Raw genomic sequence first — 23,296 nt, forward strand, 5'->3', positions numbered from 1 at the left:
AAAACATAATTTATGCTTACCTGATAAATTTATTTCTCTTGTAGTGTATCCAGTCCACGGCCCGCTCTGTCACTTTAAGGCAGGTAATTTTTCCATTAAACTACAGTCACCACTGCACCCTATGGTTTTCCTTTCTCTGCATGTTTTCGGTCGAATGACTGGTAATGGCAGTTAGGGGAGGAGCTATATAGCAGCTCTGCTGGGTGAATCCTCTTGCACTTCCTGTCCCCCCCCCCCCGGAGCCATTTGATAGCAAGGTGTTTAGCAAAGGAAGCTTTTCAGGACTCGGGAGATCAGTCTCCAATGGCACTCTAATTCTCAGTCACTCTTTTGTGCTTTGTGTGTCTATATATGCTACGGTCAGTATATCTAGTAACGGAAGGGTTTAAAATAGTTTCTCTGTGGCCCGGACTTGGCGCGCTTTGTCAGTATTATAAGAGCCTCATTTCTACTTGTTTAGGCTGTTTTCTTATGCCCACGTTAGGTGCTTCAGGAATATGACATAATAATAATACTCGGTAACCTTTACTCTAACTAGTGATGCACCGAAATGGAAATTCTGGACCGAATCCGAAAATCCAGGGTGCACTTAGCCGAAAATGTGTTGGGGGTTTTTCCAAATTTATTTTAAAGTATTTTTTTTTTTTTTCGTTTTTTTTGCATAATTAGACTATTTTATCAATGAATTGAAAACCTGAAAGCCAATAAAATAACCACACTTTTATTGAAAGTAACACACTAAAGTTGGACAAAAATATCTTAAAACAAAAATATGCTACACAATAATTTTACCAAGAAAAAAAAAAAACCAGGCAAAAAACTGCCATTTTCGGCCAAAATGTTTCTGCGACCAAATTTCAGTGCATCCCTACAATATTAAATATCAATATACTGTATTATTCTGAATTTAGTTCTGTGTAACAGACTTTTTCTTTTTTACCAATTATCCAAATAAAGTATAGTCCTAGAAAACTCATTATATACATAACAGTAAGTCAGTCAAACAGCAGCTCTAGGCTAGCATCAAATTTGAAATATGCTACACAATTATTTTACCGAAAATAACAGGCAAAAAAAAACAAATAGCGAAAAATGCCATTTTCGTCCGAAAAAGTTTCTGCGACCGAAAATTCAGTGCATCCCTAACTCTAACCCTATAATGCGTTTCATATGGGAATCAAGTTTGCCTTTACATTTCAGGCAATTCCTAAGATTTATTCTGTGTGGCCATATACACATGCTTTTATACCGTTACAGTTTTATTTATTATGGTTTTCATTTTACTTATTAGGAATCCCTGGTGTTTGCTGCCACCAAGTGGCGGTTAATTGTTGGACGCTGTCCTTTTTATGTGCATTCATTTATTTCAGGTTACCTTTGTAAATTTGGGCACATGCATGTAACCTCTCTTACTGAGGTGATTACTGTTAAAGTTTCTGACTTCATACAGGGTCATACTTTAGATATTATACAATATTTATTATATATTTTTTTTATTTATAATTCTTAGTTCTTTGGACACTAAAGGTTATGTCTATAACGACAGGTTTTTGTCATATATATGTATATATAATTTAGTGGTTTTCAGACACTAATATATTTATTTTATGTTACCCTTTCTATGTATATGGATTTTACTGTCTGCGACGTGCCCTATTTAAAAGCCTATTTAAGGGCTTGTTTACTTCTGATATTGAGGGATATATTGCTAATGTCTATGACACATGTACACAAATCTATTTATTTAAAGGGACAGTATACTATAAAATTGTTTTTCCCTTAATGTGTTTCCTATTACTTTTACCAGCTGTAGAGTATATAATGTATGATATTTGCTTTTTTTTAAGGCTTATTTGTGTATTTGAATTAGCTGATTTTGTGGTTTGAAGCCACAACCTAATAAAATTGGTTAAAGGGACACTGAACCCAATTTTTTTTCTTTCATGATTCAGAGAGCATGCAAGTTTAAGCAACTTTCTAATTTACTTCTATTATCAATTTTTCTTCATTCTCTTGCTATCTTTATTTGAGAAAGAAGGCATCTAAGCTAAGGAGCCAGCAAATGTTTCGTTCAGAACCATGGACAGCACATGTTTATTGGTGCTGTCCAATCAGCAAGGACAACCCAGTTTGTTCACCAAAAATGGGCCGTCATTTAAACTTACATTCTTGCTTTATAAATAAAGATACCAAGAGAATGAAGAAAATTTGATAATAGGAGTAAATTAGAAAGTTGCTTAAAATTGCATGCGCTATCTGAATCACTAAAGAAAATATTTGGGTTCAGTGTCCCTTTAAGCTTGTAGGTATAATCAGATCTCATTACTTTATCACATTGTGTCATATGTGTTTGGTGTAAAAAGCGCCTAATGAAAGGCTGAGGATGCTAAATATGATTCAATTAGGTGAGATAATACAAGTCAGACTGCTGGGGGGAGGGGCTGAGGAGATAACTAAGTAGTGGGTGTTAAAGGTGGATTGAAATTAAAACTAATAATCTAGTCTAAAATATTTAATACAATCAAATAATAAAATGCAAATACAATAAAATGCAGACAATAAAAATAATAATAATAAAACCAAGATGAGTTGTGCCGTATAGGCGCATTAGGCGTTCATTAGGTGCCTCACCTAATTGAATCATCTTATACGGCACGACTCATCTCAGTTTTATTATTATTTTTATTGTCTGCATTTTATTGTATTTGCATTTTATTCTTTGAGTGTATTAAATATTTAAGACTAAAAGATTAGCTTTAATTTCAATCCACCTTTAACACCCACTACTTAGATATCTCCTCAGCCCCCCCAGCAGTCTAATTGACTTGATCAGGATAATATCACCTAATTGAATCATCTTTAGCGACCTCTGCCTTTCATTAGGCGCTTTTTACACCAAACACATATTTAATCTCTCACTTTGGCCAGCTAGGAGGCCCTTTGTACAAAGCCAGAGGTCAGTTTCCAGGCGCTTGGTCTTATTTCTACTATTCACATTGTGTCATATACCAGCTTCTTTATCTTATATCTGTCCATAAACCAATCACTAATAATGGAAAATTAACATTTTATTACCTTATCTCTTCTAGGGAGTGTAATTTCTTCTACTGACTGTGTTAACACAGCTTGACCTTGAGGCCAAAAACTTTCAGGATGGGTGGGGATACCACAGGCTAAATCAACAATTTCAAATGCCAATATAAGGGTAATAGAAATACTTGTAAACAATTTAATACACTCCAGCAGGTAAAGTGGATCATTTGGAACAAATTAAAGTTTTGAGTAAACTGTCTCTTTAAGCTGCAGCTACTTGCATCTTGAATGTGTGCTCGCAATCTGTTTTCAGCTATAACCTATATGTATAGGAAGACAATATTAGAATATTTCTCCTATTGAGGAGATATATTTTCTAATGCCGGTGACATTCATTGTCCCTTGCCTTCTGATTCTTCTGCAGTTTGCTTACGTCCTATTAGGTTTAATTGTTTGTTTAATTGGAAGTCATGTTGTTGAATGGACATTTAGTTATTTCTTTATTATTTTCCCTGTTGAGGATGATTTGTCTTCCATCTATAGGGTTGTTGGTTTATTCCCAACTGATGGGGCTAGATGTCCTTTTTAATGTCTGTGACATATTTTTTTATTCTCTTTCCTTTCGCAACTTCAGGATGGTGAGGTGGTTCAGCTGGGTAATTAGCCAGATACATTACCACTTTGAATATACAGGTCATGGGTTCATAATGCTGAAGGGCCAACCCAGATTTTAAACAACTATCATCCTCTTCTTCCAGACACTCATAGAGGTCTAATCAGCCTTGGAATAAGGGTATGTGATCTAAGAAGCCTTCTGCTGAGAGCAATTCAGCATGAAGGGTTCATCCCCGATCTGACCTCGGATCAAGTAGAGACCAGGTTTCCTTCTTTCAACAGCCTTGGATCTCACTTCTACTTGGAGTGATTGTACCAGTTCCTCTGGCGGAACAGGTCAGGGATTATTTTTTCATCCTATTCGTGGTTCACGAGAAATAGGGAATTTTTAGTCCTGTTTTAGATCTCTAGTATCTAGATCAAATGGGTTCTCTCTAACTTTAGTTCAGGATCTGTACAAGACTTCCATAGTCTCGCAGGATGTGTATTTTTGTTTTCTATGCACTAGGATCCGTTCCAATTTCAGAGTTTTGCCTTTTGGACAAATTCTTCCAATTTGTAGCCCCGCCCCTCGAGTTCTTAGGGTTCTAGGGGCTCTTGTGGCAATGGCCAGATCTCTAGGATTGCGGTGGCACCTTCCTGGATGGTATCTTGGTTCGGGCACTCTCTCACAAGATATCTCTTGTTGATTCTCCACTCTCTTGGGTGGACGGTGAATCTGAACAAGGGTTCCTTGGCACTAGATACCAGGAGAGGCTTTTTGGGGATCGATCATAGATTTAATCTCCGTAAAGTTTTTATTATGGTCAGGAAATTCAGTTTTTCTCTTCAGTCCTCTGTCCACCTTCAGTGGCTCTGTGTATGGAAGTCATTGGTCTAATGGTGGTTTCCATGGACATTATTTCCTTTGCTCGCTTCCATCTGAGACCTGTACAGTTATGCTTGCTCACACTATAATATGGAGACTGACCTCTCTGAGACTAGTCTTTTCCATCCTGACAAGAGATTCCCAGTTCTGGTGGCTCCCTCAGGACCATTTTTCTCATGGCACATGATTCTTGAGACCATTTTGAGAGATTGTGAGCCCTATTCCCGGCCTCTCTGGCTGGGTAACAGTTTGGGGTCCTCAATAGCATAAGGCTGCTGTGAGAAAGCCATCAGACTAAGAGTCCCAGAGACCTGTGATCAATCCTGGGTACAGGTCTGACAAATTAATATTCTTTTAAAGAACATTTAAAAAGAATATTTGAGCAGAGAGACTTTTTGTCCAGGCGTAAAATTATTGACCCAAGTGGGCTCTCCATCCGGATGTCTTTTCGATGATCGCTCTCAGGTGGGGAGTTCCGGAGTTGGATTTGATGGCGTTTTCATCTAAACGCCAAGCTTACTAATTTGGATCCAGATCAAGAGATCCACAGGCGGCTCTGGTCTATTCTCTAGTGGTTCCATGGGACTTTGGTTTTCTTTTCCGGATTCCTCTGCTGGCCCTCCTTTGGCATAGCTTGTGTCATTCTGGAGTAGTCTTTCTGGCATAGTTCAGTGGTTAACATTCCTGGCTAGAAAGCAGAAGGTTGAGAGATCAAATTCACCCACGGGTTCTGTTTAAGTCTTTTCCTCAGTGGAATTTGCCTCTGAGGAAGAACCTTCTACTCAAGGTGCTTTCATACAACCAAACTGAATTTCTGTGAAGCTGACTGCTTGGAGATTGAATGCCTAGTCTTGTCTAGACGAGGTTTTTCAGAAAAGGTGATTGATACTATGATTCAGGCTCGTAGCTGGTAACTCAAGATTTACCATCAAGTATGGCGTAAATACTTTTTCTGGTGTGAATCTAGGGGTTTTCTCTTGAAGAGGGTTCCTGTCATTCTGTCCTTTCTTCAGGAGAGCATGGAGAAGGGCTTATCAATCAGTACTCTGAAAAGCCAGATTTCTGTTCTTTTGATTCTTTTGCATAAATGTCTGGCTGACTTACCAGATGTTCAAACTTTTGTCAGGCCTTAGTCAGAATCAGACCTGTGTTTCAGTCTGTTGCTCCTCCTCGGAGCCTTAATCTTGTCCTTGGCGTTCTACTACCGACTCCATTTGAGCCTATGCACTCGTATAGGTCTCAGACTTATACACTCGTAGGGTCTCAGAGCTTTCGGCTCTGCAATGTGACCCTCCTTACCTTATTTTTCATGCGAATAAGGCGTTCCTTTGTATCTAATTGGGTTTTCTTCCTAAGGTGGTGTCGGACTGCAGCATCAATCAGGAAATTGTCGTTCCTTCGTTTTCCTAATCCTTCTCAGAAGGAACGTTGGTTGCATAACCTAGATGTTGTGCGTCCTTTGAAGTTCTATCTGCAGACAACTAGAGATTTTCTGGTAAACGTAAAGACCAGAAGGCCACTTCTTCTACTCTGTCCTTTTGGTTGAGAAATGTTATTCAGTTAGCTTATGAGACAGCTGGACAACAGCCTCCTGAGAGGATTATGGCTCATTCCACTAGGGCTGTCTCTTCTTCCTGGTCCTTTTAAAAATGAGTCTTCTGTGGAACAAATCTGCAAGGCGGCCACTTGGTCCTTATTGCATACTTTTAAAAATTCGATGTTTTTGCCTCAGCTGAGGCTTATATTGGGAGGAACGTTCTTCAAGCGGTGGTGCCTTCTGTTTAGGTCCACCTGTCTTGTTCTTCCTCCCTTCCATTCTTTATCCTCTAGCTTGGGTATTAGTTCCCACTAGTAATTAGAATGGATTTGTGGACTCTCCATGCCATTGGAAGCAAAACAAAATTTATGCTTACCTGATAAATTATTTTCTTACCTGACATGGAGAGTCCACGACCCGCCCTTAAGACGGATTTTGTCATTTTATAAACCTCATGCACCTCTATACCCTTGGTATCTTCTTCTCTTTCCGTATTCCCTCGGCTGAATGACTGGAGGTTTATGGGAAGTGGTACTTAACAGCTTTGCCTGGGGTGTTCTTTGTCGCCTCCTAGTGGCCAGGAGTTGAATTCCCACTAGTAATTAGAATGAATTCATGGACTCTTCATGCCAGGAAAGAAACAAATTTATTAGATAAGCATAATTTTTTTTTCTTTCATAATTCATATAGAGCATACAATTTTAAACACCTTTTTCATTTACTTCAATTATCAACTTTGCTTCTTTCTCATGGTATCCTTTATTGAAGGGGAGCTAGCTGAACACATTGGTAAGCCAATACGAGGTTAATATTTGCAGCTAGCTCTCAGCTCCTTGGCCTACCTAGATATTCTTTTCAACAAAGGATACTAAGAGAACAAAGCAAATTAGATAATAGTAAAGTAAATCAGAAAGTTATTTAAAATGATATGATCTATCTGAATCATGAAAGAAAATGTTGGGATTTTATCTCCCTTTAAATTACATTACAACACTTTTATTTAATTCTCAGTGTCATGTCCCTTTAAGTTGTTAGAAATTTTCATAATGAAAGAAAATGGATCTAAAACCCAAGCTTTTGGAAACTTCAACTACACGTGTATGCTATTTCAAAACTTTGGCTTTACTTTAAAGTTTATATTTTGAGATGTCATTTTTCTTAATGTGTACCTGCACCAAACCTACAAGTATATAGTTTACATTAGTAGTACCACAACCTCAAAGCTGTTTAGGATTATAACAAAAAAAAGTTCATTATTAAGGGAAATTATAACAATAATTTAATAACATTCCGTGGCAGCCTTCCAATAATAATCAGAAGAGTCCAAACTATTAGTACAGATTAACACCTTGTTTGCTGCTGTTGTTTTTCAATGGTAAAACTTCAACCACCACTTTCCTTATTAGGAGGAGAAGCCAATTTGGCCTATTGGAAAGGAAAAGACAGGGAAAAGGGGCCAACATATATAACTGAACTATATTCCTTCTTTCTTTGAATAATTATTATTACCTTCTGTTCCTTTAATAACAGACAAAGTGAACATTCTGAGTGTGTACGGGGATTATCCTGCTGAGTATATCTTAGCACATTACATGCAAAGTTGTATAAAATGGGTTTATAAATGTATTTGAAATGTAGGAGTTTGCAATAAAATTAGATAGCCAACCACAGACCCTGTTAGGATTGTTTTTTTCTAACTCTGCGTACTTTAATAGAATAAGCTGTGGCTTCCAGGATTTCTGTGACATGGTTTACATATTTTCCAGCAGGTTTGTTGATACAATTTTTCTGTTTTCTTGTTAGAATAAACCTAGGCAAAGGAGACGAGCCCGTTGGACCATCTTTCGGTCACGTCGGAAGCGTAAAGAGTCCAGCGAGGAGGAAAGTGAAGAATCAGACAGTGAGGGGGACTCGGAGGTAGGATCAGAAGAGGAGGGAAACAAAGAGGGTGTGCCAGGTGAAGATGATGAGCCATGCAAGAAATGTGGCCTTCCCAACCACCCGGAGCTGGTTAGTGCTTCTTCCACAAACCATTCTTGAAAGCTTGTACAAGGTACCATAAATACAGGGTTTAAAGTAGATTCTAAAATAGCATAGTATTGTTTATGCTGTGGTTTGACACATTTATTTTAAGTTTAGGAACCCACGGGATTAATGAGGAGTTAGACAAAACCTGGGTGTTTTTATAGTTTTATCTAAAATATTTCAGAACGTTTGGAACTGTTGCTCCAGGCATTTGTCATGGCTTGATCCTAGTGATGGTTTATAACGTTGTTGTTTAACTTTTTGAAGTTTATGGATATTTTTTGTAGGCTAGACACATTACATGTCATTAAACTGGTATAACTTAAAGGGAAGCCAAATAATTTACTTTTGATAGTTAAAAAAAAAAAACAATTTGTATTTCCATTTACATCTGTTAGCAAATTTACTTTGTCGCCTTGTAACCTTTCTTGAAAAAGCAGCTATGAAGGCTCAGGAGTTTGCATATGTCTGGAGACCTATATGGAAGCTGTTATGCAAGAATGCTTTTAAGAATGTTACGCATAGCACCAACCATTTAGTGCTCAAAACCATTCTAGCAAAACTGCTGTCAGTTCTCTAGACACAATCACGCTACCTACCTCAGTATTCTCTGCAACAAAAAATAGCATGAGAGCAAACTGTGCTCCAGGGGAAGGTGTGCTTCTTTGATGATAACAGAGTTGATTTCTCCAACATAGGTGTGTCCGGTCCACGGCGTCATCCTTACTTGTGGGATATTCTCTTCCCCAACAGGAAATGGCAAAGAGCCCAGCAAAGCTGGTCACATGATCCCTCCTAGGCTCCGCCTTCCCCAGTCATTCTCTTTGCCGTTGTACAGGCAACATCTCCACGGAGATGGCTTAGAGTTTTTTGGTGTTTAAATGTAGTTTTTATTCTTCAATCAAGAGTTTGTTATTTTAAAATAGTGCTGGTATGTACTATTTACTCTGAAACAGAAAAGAGATGAAGATTTCTGTTTGTAAGAGGAAAATGATTTTAGCAACCGTTACTAAAATCGATGGCTGTTTCCACACAGGACTGTTGAGAGGAATTAACTTCAGTTGGGGGAAACAGTGAGCAGACTTTTGCTGCTTGAGGTATGACACATTTCTAACAAGACTTGGTAATGCTGGAAGCTGTCATTTTCCCTATGGGATCCGGTAAGCCATTTTTATTAAATAAGAATAAAGGGCTTCACAAGGGCTTTAAAGACTGGTAGACATTTTTCTGGGCTAAAACGATTGATTTATAAGCATTTTTAATAGTTTATGGCTTTGAGGAGTTATTTTATTCTTGGGAATTATGCTGAATAACCGGCAGGCACTGTATTAGACACCTTTTTCTCTGGGGGCCTTCTCTAATCATAGGCAGAGCCTCATTTTCGCGCCACTAATGCGCAGTTGTTTTTGAGAAGCAAGGCATGCAGATGCATGTGTGAGGAGCTCAGATACATAGAAAAAGCTTACTGAAGGCGTCATTTGGTATCGTATTCCCCTCTGGGCTTGGTTGGGTCTCAGCAAAGCAGATACCAGGGACTGTATAGGGGTTAAATATAAAACGGCTCCGGTTCCGTTATTTTAAGAGTTAAAGCTTTCAAATTTGGTGTGCAATACTTTTAAGGCTTTAAGACACTGTGGTGAAATTTTGGTGAATTTTGAACAATTCCTTCATACTTTTTCACATATTCAGTAATAAAGTGTGTTCAGTTTAAAATTTAAAGTGACAGTAACGGTTTTATTTTAAAACGTTTTTTGTACTTTGTTATCAAGTTTATGCCTGTTTAACATGTCTGAACTATCAGATAGACTATGTTCTGTATGTGAGGAAGCCAAGGTTCCTTCTCATTTAAATAGATGTGATGTATGTGACAAAAAATTTAGAGAAAATGATGCCCAAGATGATTCCTCAAGTGAGGGGAGTAAGCATGGTACTGCATCATCCCCTCCTTTGTCTACGCCAGTCTTGCCCACACAGGAGGCCCCTAGTACATCTAGTGTGCCAATACTCCTTACTATGCAACAATTAACGGCTGTAATGGATAATTCTATCAAAAACATTTTAGCCAAAATGCCCACTTATCAGCGAAAGCGCGACTGCTCTGTTTTAGAAAATACTGAAGAGCATGAGGACGCTGATGATAATGGTTCTGACATGCCCCTACACCAGTCTGAGGGGGCCAGGGAGGTTTTGTCTGAGGGAGAAATTTCAGATTCAGGGAAAATTTCTCAACAAGCTGAACCTGATGTGATTACATTCAAATCTAAATTGGAACATCTCCGCGCTCTGCTTAAGGAGGTGTTATCTACTCTGGATGATTGTGACAATTTGGTCATTCCAGAGAAATTATGTAAGATGGACAAGTTCCTAGAGGTCCCGGGGCCCCCCGAAGCTTTTCCTATACCCAAGCGGGTGGCGGACATTGTAAACAAAGAATGGGAAAGGCCCGGCATACCTTTTGTCCCTCCCCCTATATTTAAGAAATTGTTTCCTATGGTCGACCCCAGAAAGGACTTATGGCAGACAGTCCCCAAGGTCGAGGGGGCGGTTTCTACTCTAAACAAACGCACTACTATCCCTATAGAAGATAGTTGTGCTTTCAAAGATCCTATGGATAAAAAATTAGAGGGTTTGCTTAAAAAGATGTTTGTTCAGCAAGGTTACCTTCTACAACCAATTTCATGCATTGTTCCTGTCACTACAGCAGCGTGTTTCTGGTTCGATGAACTAGAAAAGTCGCTCAATAAAGATTCTTCTTATGAGGAGATTTTGGACAGAATTCATGCTCTTAAATTGGCTAACTCTTTTACTTTAGACGCCACTTTGCAATTGGCTAGATTAGCGGCGAAAAATTCGGGGTTTGCTATTGTGGCGCGCAGAGCGCTTTGGCTAAAATCTTGGTCAGCGGATGCGTCTTCCAAGAACAAATTGCTTAACATACCTTTCAAGGGGAAAACGCTGTTTGGCCCTGACTTGAAAGAGATTATTTCAGATATCACTGGGGGTAAGGGCCACGCCCTTCCTCAGGATAGGTCTTTTAAGGCTAAAAATAAACCACATTTTCGTCCCTTTCGCAGAAACGGACCAGCCCCAAGTTCTACATCCTCTAAGCAAGAGGGTAATACTTCTCAAACCAAGCCAGCCTGGAGGCCAATGCAAGGCTGGAACAAAGGTAAGCAGGCCAAGAAACCTGCCACTGCTACCAAGACAGCATGAGATGTTGGCCCCCGATCCGGGACCGGATCTGGTGGGGGGCAGACTTTCTCTCTTCGCTCAGGCTTGGGCAAGAGATGTTCTGGATCCTTGGGCGCTATCTTCTGGAATTCAAGGAGCTACCCCCAAGGGGGAGGTTCCACAGGTCTCAATTGTCTTCAGACCACATAAAAAGACAGGCATTCTTACATTGTGTAGAAGACCTGTTAAAAATGGGAGTGATTCATCCTGTTCCATTAGGAGAACAAGGGATGGGATTCTACTCCAATCTGTTCATAGTTCCCAAAAAAGAGGGAACATTCAGACCAATCTTAGATCTCAAGATCCTAAACAAATTTCTCAAGGTTCCATCGTTCAAAATGGAAACCATTCGGACAATTCTTCCTACCATCCAGGAAGGTCAATTCATGACCACGGTGGATTTAAAGGATGCGTATCTACATATTCCTATCCACAAGGAACATCATCGGTTCCTAAGGTTCGCCTTTCTGGACAAACATTACCAGTTTGTGGCACTTCCATTCGGATTAGCCACTGCTCCAAGAATTTTCACAAAGGTACTAGGGTCCCTTCTAGCGGTGCTAAGACCAAGGGGCATTGCAGTAGTACCTTACTTGGATGACATACTGATTCAAGCGTCGTCCCTACCACAAGCAAAGGCTCATACGGACATTGTCCTGGCCTTTCTCAGATCTCACGGGTGGAAAGTGAACGTAGAAAAAAGTTCTCTATCTCCGTCAACAAGAGTTCCCTTCTTGGGAACAATAATAGACTCCTTAGAAATGAGGATTTTTCTGACAGAGGCCAGAAAATCAAGACTTCTAAGCTCTTGTCAAGTACTTCATTCTGTTCTTCTTCCTTCCATAGCGCAGTGCATGGAAGTAATAGGTTTGATGGTCGCGGCAATGGACATAGTTCCTTTTGCGCGAATTCATCTGAGACCATTACAACTGTGCATGCTCAGTCAGTGGAATGGGGATTATACAGACTTGTCTCCGACGATACAAGTAGATCAGAGGACCAGAGATTCACTCCGTTGGTGGCTGACCCTGGACAACCTGTCACAAGGGATGAGCTTCCGCAGACCAGAGTGGGTCATTGTCACGACCGACGCCAGTCTGGTGGGCTGGGGCGCGGTCTGGGAACCCCTGAAAGCTCAGGGTCTTTGGTCTCGGGAAGAATCTCTTCTCCCGATAAATATTCTGAAACTGAGAGCGATATTCAATGCTCTCAAGGCTTGGCCTCAGCTAGCAAAGGCCAAATTCATACGGTTTCAATCAGACAACATGACGACTGTTGCGTATATCAACCATCAGGGGGGAACAAGGAGTTCCCTGGCGATGGAAGAAGTGACCAAAATCATTCAATGGGCGGAGACTCACTCCTGCCACTTGTCTGCAATCCACATCCCAGGAGTGGAAAATTGGGAAGCGGATTTTCTGAGTCGTCAGACATTTCATCCGGGGGAGTGGGAACTCCATCCGGAAATCTTTGCCCAAATTACTCAATTGTGGGGCATTCCAGACATGGATCTGATGGCCTCTCGTCAGAACTTCAAGGTTCCTTGCTACGGGTCCAGATCCAGGGATCCCAAGGCGACTCTAGTAGATGCACTAGTAGCACCTTGGACCTTCAACCTAGCTTATGTATTCCCTCCGTTTCCTCTCATCCCCAGGCTGGTAGCCAGGATCAATCAGGAGAGGGCATCGGTGATCTTGATAGCTCCTGCGTGGCCACGCAGGACTTGGTATGCAGACCTGGTGAATATGTCATCGGCTCCACCATGGAAGCTACCTTTGAGACGGGACCTTCTTGTTCAAGGTCCGTTCGAACATCCGAATCTGGCCTCACTCCAACTGACTGCTTGGAGATTGAACGCTTGATTTTATCAAAGCGAGGGTTCTCAGATTCTGTCATTGATACTCTTGTTCAGGCCAGAAAGCCTGTAACTAGAAAAATCTACCATAAAATATGGAAAAAATATATCTGTTGGTGTGAATCTAAAGGATTCCCATGGAACAAGATAAAAATTCCTAAGATTCTATCCTTTCTTCAAGAAGGTTTGGAGAAAGGATTATCTGCAAGTTCTTTGAAGGGACAGATTTCTGCTTTATCTGTTTTACTTCACAAAAAGCTGGCGGCTGTGCCAGATGTTCAAGCTTTTGTTCAGGCTCTGGTTAGAATCAAGCCTGTTTACAAACCTTTGACTCCTCCTTGGAGTCTCAATTTAGTTCTTTCAGTTCTTCAGGGGGTTCCGTTTGAACCCCTACATTCCGTTGATATCAAGTTGTTATCTTGGAAAGTTTTGTTTTTGGTTGCAATTTCTTCTGCTAGAAGAGTTTCAGAGTTATCTGCTCTGCAGTGTTCTCCTCCTTATCTGGTGTTCCATGCAGATAAGGTGGTTTTGCGTACTAAACCTGGTTTTCTTCCGAAAGTTGTTTCTAACAAAAACATTAACCAGGAGATAGTCGTGCCTTCTTTGTGTCCGAATCCAGTTTCAAAGAAGGAACGTTTGTTGCACAATTTGGATGTAGTTCGCGCTCTAAAATTCTATTTAGATGCTACAAAGGATTTCAGACAAACATCTTCCTTGTTTGTTGTTTATTCTGGTAAAAGGAGAGGTCAAAAAGCAACTTCTACCTCTCTCTCTTTTTGGCTTAAAAGCATCATTAGATTGGCTTATGAGACTGCCGGACGGCAGCCTCCTGAAAGAATCACAGCTCATTCCACTAGGGCCGTGGCTTCCACATGGGCCTTCAAGAACGAGGCTTCTGTTGATCAGATATGTAAGGCAGCGACTTGGTCTTCTCTGCACACTTTTACTAAATTTTACAAATTTGATACTTTTGCTTCTTCTGAGGCTATTTTTGGGAGAAAGGTTTTGCAAGCCGTGGTGCCTTCCATCTAGGTGACCTGATTTGCTCCCTCCCATCATCCGTGTCCTAAAGCTTTGGTATTGGTTCCCACAAGTAAGGATGACGCCGTGGACCGGACACACCTATGTTGGAGAAAACAGAATTTATGTTTACCTGATAAATTACTTTCTCCAACGGTGTGTCCGGTCCACGGCCCGCCCTGGTTTTTTAATCAGGTCTGATAATTTATTTTCTTTAACTACAGTCACCACGGTATCATATGATTTCTCCTATGCAAATATTCCTCCTTTACGTCGGTCGAATGACTGGGGAAGGCGGAGCCTAGGAGGGATCATGTGACCAGCTTTGCTGGGCTCTTTGCCATTTCCTGTTGGGGAAGAGAATATCCCACAAGTAAGGATGACGCCGTGGACCGGACACACCGTTGGAGAAAGTAATTTATCAGGTAAACATAAATTCTGTTTTTCCAGGAGGGGTGGATGAAAAAACTGGACGACTGGGCAAATAAATAAGATCTAAAATTTAATATTACAAGAGCAAAATCATGCATATAGAATCTGAAAGGCAAATTACAGTCTCAACTAAAAAGGACTGTAACTAAAAACAGTGCAGCCGGCAAGGCCAGTTGAATACTTGGTTGCATTGGGAGAGGTATTAGCAGCGGAAATAGCAAGGTTCGTATGCCAATTTACATAAGTTAGGCCTTATCTGGATTATTGTGTATAGTTCTGGAGATCATATATCCAGAAAGATATACATAAACTAGAAATTGTCCAAAGGAGGGCTACTAAAATGGTACATGGTCTAAAATATAAACTGTACAAAGAACAGACTCTATGATCTAAACATGTATAGTTTATAGGAGAGAAGGAAAAAAAGGTAACATGATAAAAACCTTATAATATATAATGGACTTAATAAGGGTAGAAGATTCAAGAGAAATGTCAAGTAGTTTTCTTCCTTAAAGGGACAGTCTACACCAGAATTGTTATTGTTTTAAAAGATAGATAATCCCTTTATTACCCATTCCCCAGTTTTGCATAACCAACACAGTTATAATATACTTTTAACCTCTGTGATTATCTTGTATCTAAGCCTCTGCAAACTGCCCCTTTATTTCAGTTCTTTTGACAGACTTACAGTTTAGCCAATCAGTGCCTGCTCCCAGATAACTTCACGTGCACGAGCACATTGTTATCTATATGAAATACGTGAACTAACACCCTCTAGTGGTGAAAAACTGTTAAAATGCATTCTGGAAAGAGGTGGCCTTCAAGGTCTAAGAAATTAGTATATGAACCTCCTAGTTTAAGCTTTCAACTAAGAATACCAAGAGAACAAAGCAAAATTGGTGATAAAAGTAAATTGGAAAATGGTTTAAAATGACATGCTCTATCTGAATCATGAAAGTTTATTTTGGCCTAGACTGTCCCTTTAAAGGGACAGTCAACACCAGAATTTTTGTTTTTTTAAAAGATAGATAACCCCTTAATCACCTATTCCCCAGTTTTGAATAACCAACACAGTTATAATACATGTTTTACCTCTTTGATTACCTTGTATCTAAGCCTCTCCAGACTGCCCCCTTATTTCAGTTTTTTTTACAGACTTGCATTTAAGCCAATCAGTGCTCACTCCTCGGTAAATTCACGTGCATGAGCTACGTTATCTATATGAAACACATGAACTAACGTGCATTTAAATTAGAGGCGGCCTTTAAGGTCTAAGAAATTAGCATATGAACCTCCTATGTTTAGCTTTAAACGAAGAATACAAAGAGAACATAGCAAAATTGGTGATAAAATTAAATTGGAAAGTTGTTTAAAATTACATGCCCTATTTGAATCAAGAGATTTTTTTGGACTTGACTGTCTCTTTAAGGTTGTGAGAGTCCATGGGATTAAACTCCCTCCACCAGGAGGCAGGCAAAAATTACCAACACGTCAAGAGCTTTGATTCCCCATAGTCTTAATTTTTGCCTTCACAGGAGAACAGGTAAATGTTGCATTGCAGGATTTATTCTTTTGAAAGGGGAGCTCAAATTGCACCAAACCGGGGCTAGTAAATGTAAATCTCTTGTGGGAGTTATTTACCAGCCACTAGAGTCACTCGGACTGGTCCTTTGTCACCTACTGTTGGAGCTGCGTCAGGGTACTTCCTTTCAATGATCCTGAGTTGGTGTTACCGAACTAGGATGGATGGGGCTTTTTCTTCATTCACATCCCACAGTATGGCATACAAGTACTACAGAGGTACCAAGAACCATGTGTTATAGGGCTATCCTTATTGAGCTTCTGTTGTGTAGTGCAGCGTCTTTTAGTACAGAGGCTGTCAGCTTATGAGGTATGCTTGCTGGACACTGCAGGGGTTTGTTAACATAGGTCACCATGATGTGTTTGCGCTGTAATACCGCTGTTGTCACAAGTGGTTTATTTGTAGGGCGCTATGAATCAGCACTCTAATAGCACTCTGGGAACTGTGGGGTTAACCCACGCGCAGAGTTCCCACCCTTCCTCTCCTGCTTCCCTTCCTGTCAACGCTTCCGAAGGCCATATTAGGGATTTATTTCTCTGTTAAGATTGAGCTTTCCAGAACTTGCCCCAATACACTTATTCAGGCTAATCCAGAGGAAGGTTCTGCTGTCATAAGTCTTCAGTCCAAGTGTCTGTTTTGCAAAATAGTTAGTCTCCCCTCCTGCACAATTATGTCATAGCTGCTCAGAGGGGATTACTAACTCTCAACCTGTGTTACATGCTGTTTCTTTTCAGGGAACTTGTCCTCCTCCAGTAGGAACATCTTATGGAGAAAAGTTGGATTTTTTCCCCCTGACTTTAAAAATTATCTTCACACTCAGATTAAGGAGGTGTTCAGGGTTATGCCGTCTTCATATAAGAGCAAGCGTATATCTCTGGAATGTACAGCTTCTACTGTTGTGGACCAGACTGTGGGTCCTTCTAAGAAAGAGTTTTAGAATTGAGTCGGCTGACTCAGACACATTTTCTGAGCAGGAACCTTTGTTTATGTTTAGACTGGTACATCTACACTCTTCTGCATGAGGTTTTAATAACCTTAGGGGTTCACAAGTCATCCTCTCAGGAGAATAAATCTGTGATACTGTACCTCCTATTTAAGCCGGTAACTAAATCTCCGGAAGTATTTCCAGTCCCAGATGCTATTTCTCAAGTGACTTTTAAGGAGTGGGAGAAAATGGGCGTTCAGTTTGTCCCATCTCCTAAATTCAAAAATATCTTCCCGGTAGCAGAGACTAATTCTGAGGTTTGCAAGTCCATTTCTAATATAGATGGCACCCTATCTACCCTGGCAAGAAGGACCACTATTCCTTTAGAGCATTGTTTCTCAACTGCAGTCCTCAAGTACCCCCAACAGTCCAGGTTTTTATTATAGCTGAACCAGTGTGCAGTTGAAATAATCAGCTGATGGGTGAGAGTATGTTAGTAACCATGGTGTTGCTGATCAGCTGATTAATTCACCTGTGCACTGGTTCAGCTATAATCAAAACCTGGCCTGTTGGGGGTACTTGAGGACCGCTGTTAAGAGACACTGCTTTAGAGGACAGTACATTGTTTAAAAAAAAAAGGTCTATTTGAAGAAAGCTTTCTTACCAGCAGTTTTTTTCCTCAAACCGGCTGTTAGTATTGCCTGTGTAGCAGGAGCGGTCACCTTATGGGGTGTGATTCTCTATCAGAATTGGTCATGGAAGAAACTTCTCTAGAAGAGGTACAGGATCGCTTATGGGTGATCAAGGTTGCGAATTCCTTCATTTGTGAGGCAATCATTTGGCTCTATCTGTGCTAGCTGGAAGGGCAATATGGTTGAAGACCTTTTACATCTTGCTTTCAAGGGCAAGTCTCTCGTCAGGGTGTTTTTACCTCAGGACAAGATGTCTAAATACAAGTCTAGGCCGGGCCATTTTAATTCCTTTCAACAATAGAAAAATCCAGAGGCCTACCAACAGAAGTCTTCTATGTCTCAGAAATCAGAATCCATTAAGTCATGCTGGAAACCTGGAGTTTCTAGGAACAAATCAAAGCAATCCTATAAATCTTTATTCTCTTCCTCCAAGTCCACATGAAGGTGCAGCCCACATGCCAGAGATTTCTCTGATTGGGGGCATATTGAGCCTGTTTCAGGTCCATTCGGGACCCTTGGATGTTAAACATTTTTTCAGAAGGGTACAAAATAGGCTTTCGCTTCAGACCTCCTCAAGGAAGGTTCCTTTCACATGTTCCCAAAAATCCAGTAAAAGCATCGGCATTCCTACAATGTGTTAAAGATCTGGAACACATGGATGTAATTCCAAAGAAATAACAAGGCCTTTCTTTCTTCAAATCTTTTCACAGTACCAACGAAGGGAAGGTGCTATCAGACCAATTCTGGAATTAGTCTCTGAACAAATTCCTGAGAGTTCCTTCCTTCAATATGGATACAATTCGTAAAATTGTTCCTTTAGTTCAAAGCGATCAGTATATAATAACTATAGACCTGAGGTTGCATACCTACATATTTGTATTCACAGAGAACATCACAAATTTCTACGTTTTGCATTTCAGAAAAAACATCAGTATGTGGCTCTACCCTATGACCTAGCAAAAGCTAGAACAGTTTTCACTAAAGTGTTGCAAGCACTTTTGTCACTAGTCAGAGCAATGGGAATTTTGATTGTTCCATACTTGGATGACATACTGATTGACTCCTTCCTTCTAGTATCTTGGTATAAAGACTCTGTGATTTAACTCTTGAAGACTCACTGCTGGAACATCAACCTGTCAAAGAGCTCTTTGTTTCTGAGCACCACGGTGATGTTCCTGGGAATGATCATAGATTAAGTATCTATGCGTCTCTGCGTGTCAGAAAGAAGTAACAAAGGGCTTGTGCAGATCTCTAGAGCTTTGATGATGGCAGCTTCGGACACAATTCAGTTTGTTTGGATTCCAAAACCAGACACCCTTTTTTATTTTCTTGGTGGATAATCTTACAGGTCCATAATCTTAGGAGTATCTTATCTTAGACCTTTTTGTGTTGTGATCACGACAGATGCCAGCCTATAAGGCTGGCGGGCTGTCTTGGTGTTTCAGAAGGCACAGGGAGTTTGATCACCCCAGGAGGCAGGTTGCCAATACATTTATTAGAACTTTGTGCAATTTTCCAAGCCCTTCAGAGTTGGCGTCTTAAGGAGACTTATTTGAGATTTCAATCAACAACTGGGAGGTGGATTTTCAACCTGCAAACTTTCTATTCAGGACAGTGGTCGCTCAAGTTTTCGATCAAATTGTAGCCGGTTGGGGAAGGCCAGAGAGAGATTTGATGGAAGGGATTAAAGCTATTGATGTGTTGGTAATTTTTGCCTTTCTCCTGGTAACGGGAGCCTAATCCCAGCTGTTTGTGGACTCTCACCACCATGAAGGATATATTTATCAGGTAAAAATAAATTATGAATAAGCTTCCAACAGAGGTGGTAAACACAAGGACTGTAAAAGAATAAAAAAATGCGTAAGGCTATACAAAGAAAAAAGTTATGTAATATGGATAGACTTGATGGGCTTTTTTGGTTCTTATCAATCTGTCAAAGTCTGTTTCTAACCAAATTTGATAATCAAAATAAATCTAAACCATGAAAGAAAAATGTTGTGTTTAATGTCCTTTTGATACTTCCAGTCTATTCCCCCTGCACAATACATTGTCTTCAAACACAAATATTAACTACACTATAGGACATCTATACTCCTGTTTGGTTGCCATTTTTTCATTTTACAAGAAACTGATATGTTTGCTTCTCCTGCAGATTTTGTTATGCGACTCCTGTGACAGTGGATACCATACAGCTTGTCTACGACCACCTCTGATGATAATTCCTGATGGAGAATGGTTTTGCCCTCCTTGCCAACATGTATGCTTACGCTTCCATTTATTGTCCTTTTAAATTTGTTTATTATATAGTTATTAAATGTTGAATGGATAATAATCACAAAAAAATTTAACCATTTATTTTATAATTTAACAGCTGCTAGTTAAAGACAGTTTATTGTTATGTTCTCTCTTAATCATTGTACGGTTTGTTCTTACTCGGATCTTGGTTTATTCGATGTGATATTATTTGTTAAAAACAAACATTTGTATTACTGTGTTTGTTTACTGCACTTATGTACGAGTTCAGCATTGTAACTGCTTAGGTAGGATACATGTTCTATAAAGAGCTTGCTGCAATGTTTTGGGGCCATTATAGTCAATATTTTATGCTCCAATTCGTTGGAGAAAAAGGGTTAAAGGGATGTTAAACAGTCTGTTTCATTGTTAGGAAAAAATACACTAAGCAGTTATACTTAATAGAAGCCATTGCAATATGTATTATTGGTCATTTTTAAAGGATTTCACCTTTTATTTCTTATTTTTAACTTCATTTGTGCAGGGCCCATTACTTCCTGTGTCAGCCCTACAAGGAAGTTGTTTACAGGAAAGCATTTAAAGCTTGATGTCATTAAACTTCTAGAGTAAAATGATTTGATTTACTATTCACATAATACTATAGAGACGGTCTGTTTTACTCATGCACAGTAGAGACAGAATGCAAAATGTCTGCTCTCATCTCCTTGAGGGCAGAGGCTACAATGAGAAATTCTAAGTGCTCATTTTGCAAAAAAAACATAAGCTAGTTGTTTGCTGTTTTTTTTATACAGTAGTTTTCTTTGATTTAACATAGTTGTTGTTTTTTTATAGTAGCACTGCTTAATATCCATTTAAACACATACTAGAAGTACTGCTGGGGCCCGCAAAGCACTGCTGGTCCAGAGCGAAAACTGCACACAGCTGACAGGAGATTTTTTGTGGGGCTCATACTGAATTGGGTTCCTTTGGGTTTTATTTTTGTTGCTGCTGACATAATCGGGGGCATTGTTCATGAACATGTGTCCTAATGGTGTGTTTACATGCCAGAACCAGTATTGACAATAAACAATGTCTGTATTTATATCATTTAAATATATAATGACCCATTTAATTTTGTTTTCTAACATTTAGAAAGTTCTCTGTGAGAAACTTGAAGAACAATTACAAAATTTAGATGTGGTTTTGAAAAAGAAAGAGAGAGCAGTTCGAAGGTAAGTAATAGAATTTTTGGGACATTAAAATATAAGGTATCACTGTTGTGTGGTGTTTGGAACTTTTTTTGTCTTTGCCGCACTGAATCCATTTGACTTCTCATATTTACTAAATAGTCTTAAAAATGTCTGTTGTACATTTCCAATTTGATCATCTATATAAATGTGTAGTTTAAAAAAACATAATCCTATACGTTACAATAAAAGTGTCTATAATCTATCCTTTCTAAAAGGAATTGGCAGAAATCATTGTTTTCTCTGGCCCTTATTCCTTCCAAAAAAAGAGACAATATACCAAAAATAGTGCAGTGTTGCTGCAAGCATAGAACATGTTCCTCAGAAAACCAAACTGGGTCATAGCATATAATCAGTGCATCACCATTCCTATTATTATTATCGGTTATTTGTAGAGCGCCAACAGATTCCGCAGCACTATAAACATAGGCGGAATACAAGGAAACATTTATAGTGATCAGATGGGTAGAGGGCCCTGCCGAGAGTCACACGTTTGTAGTCAGCTCTAATGAAGGTGGTCTATAAACAGCATGGCTCTTATGATTACATGCTAAGGGTGTTCAAGGGGATAGCAATGGAGGAGAGGAAACGGTATAAATAAAGATTAGTGTAGGTGTTATGCATCCCTGAATAGTAGAGTCTTTAGGGAGCACTTGAAGTTTTCAAAACTAGGGGAGAGTCTTGTGAAGCGAGGCAGAGAGTTCCACAAGATGGGAGCCAGTCGGGAGAAGTCCTGTAAGCTGGAGTGTGAGGAGGTAGCAAGAGAGGAGGAGAGTACGAGGTCATGAGCAGAGCGAAGGGGACGGGAGGGAGAGTATCTTGAGATAAGGTCTGAGATATGGGGGGGGGGGAGCAGTGCAGTTGAGGGCTTTGTATGTCAGAGTGAGAATTTTGTGTTTAATCCTAGAGGCAAGAGGAAGCCAGTTAATGGATTGGCAGAGAGGTGCAGCAGATGAAGAGCGACGTGTAAGGAAGATAACCCTGGCAGAGACATTCATTGTGGATTGTAAAGGAGCTAGGCGGCAGCTGGGGAGACCAGAGAGGACAGAGTTGCAGTAATTGAGACGGGAAAGGATGAGAGTGTGGATTAAAATCTTAGTTGTGTCTTGTGTAAGGAAATGTCTAATTTTAGAGATGGTTTTTAAGGTGGAAGCGGCAGGATTTAGCCAAGGACTGAATGTGAGGAGTGAGCGAAAGATCTGAGTCTAGTGTAACCCCAAGACATCAGGCATGCAGGGTAAGGGTAATGATGGAGTTGTCGACAGTTATAGAGAGATTGGGGGTGGAGATTTTGGAAGAAGGGGGGAAAATAAGGAGCTCAGTTTTAGAGAGATTTAGCTTGAAGTAGTGAGAGGACATCCAGGAAGAGATGTGAGAAAGACAGTTAGTGTGACATGGGTTAGCAAGGAAGGAGATAGGTCTGGTGCAGAGAAGTAGATTTGGGTGTCGTCGGCATACAAATGATATTGGAACTGGTGGGACTTTATTGGGGAACCTAATGATGATGTGTAGATTGAGAAGAGAAGGGGATCGAGGACAGAGCCTTGCGGTACCCCAACAAAGTGGTGGCGGGGCAGAGGAGGCCCCAGAGAAGGATACACTAAATGTACGGTTTGACAGGTAGGAAGAGAACCACGAGAGGGCTGTGTCACAAATGCAGAAGGATTGGAGGGTTTGGAGCAAAAGAGGGTGGTCAACAGTATCAAAGGCTGCGGACAGATCAAGGAGGAAAAGCAGAGAAGTGGCCTTTTGATTTTGCTGTAAGTAGGTTGTTGGTAACCTTAACGATTGCGGTCTCTGTGGAGTGCTGGGGATGAAAATTCAGATTGCAGTGGGCCGAGGAGGGAGTTTAATGTAAGGAAATGGGATAGGCGTGCATATACTTGATTTTCAAAAAGCTTTGAGGCAAGAGGGAATAGGGAAATAGGGCGGTAGTTGGAGGAGGAGGTTGGATCAAGAGAATGTTTTTTTTAAAGGTGTGACCAGTGCATGTTTTAGAGAT

General features: G+C 40.1%; 1 protein-coding gene across 1 annotated transcript in view; it reads left to right on the plus strand.

The window, feature by feature from the left end:
* Positions 1-23,296, plus strand: part of LOC128643878 (remodeling and spacing factor 1) — a gene marked incomplete at both ends in the record, with an annotated part of 79,109 nt that overhangs the window by 30,106 nt on the left and 25,707 nt on the right. The window contains 3 exons of the mRNA XM_053696649.1: positions 7,857-8,063; positions 19,968-20,072; positions 21,200-21,279. Coding sequence (XP_053552624.1) covers positions 7,857-8,063; positions 19,968-20,072; positions 21,200-21,279 — 392 coding nt within the window. The remainder of the gene's footprint in view (positions 1-7,856; positions 8,064-19,967; positions 20,073-21,199; positions 21,280-23,296) is intronic.

The sequence above is a fragment of the Bombina bombina genome, unplaced genomic scaffold, assembly GCF_027579735.1.
Source record: "Bombina bombina isolate aBomBom1 unplaced genomic scaffold, aBomBom1.pri scaffold_1069, whole genome shotgun sequence".
In the NCBI taxonomy this organism is placed as follows: Eukaryota; Metazoa; Chordata; class Amphibia; order Anura; family Bombinatoridae; genus Bombina; species Bombina bombina.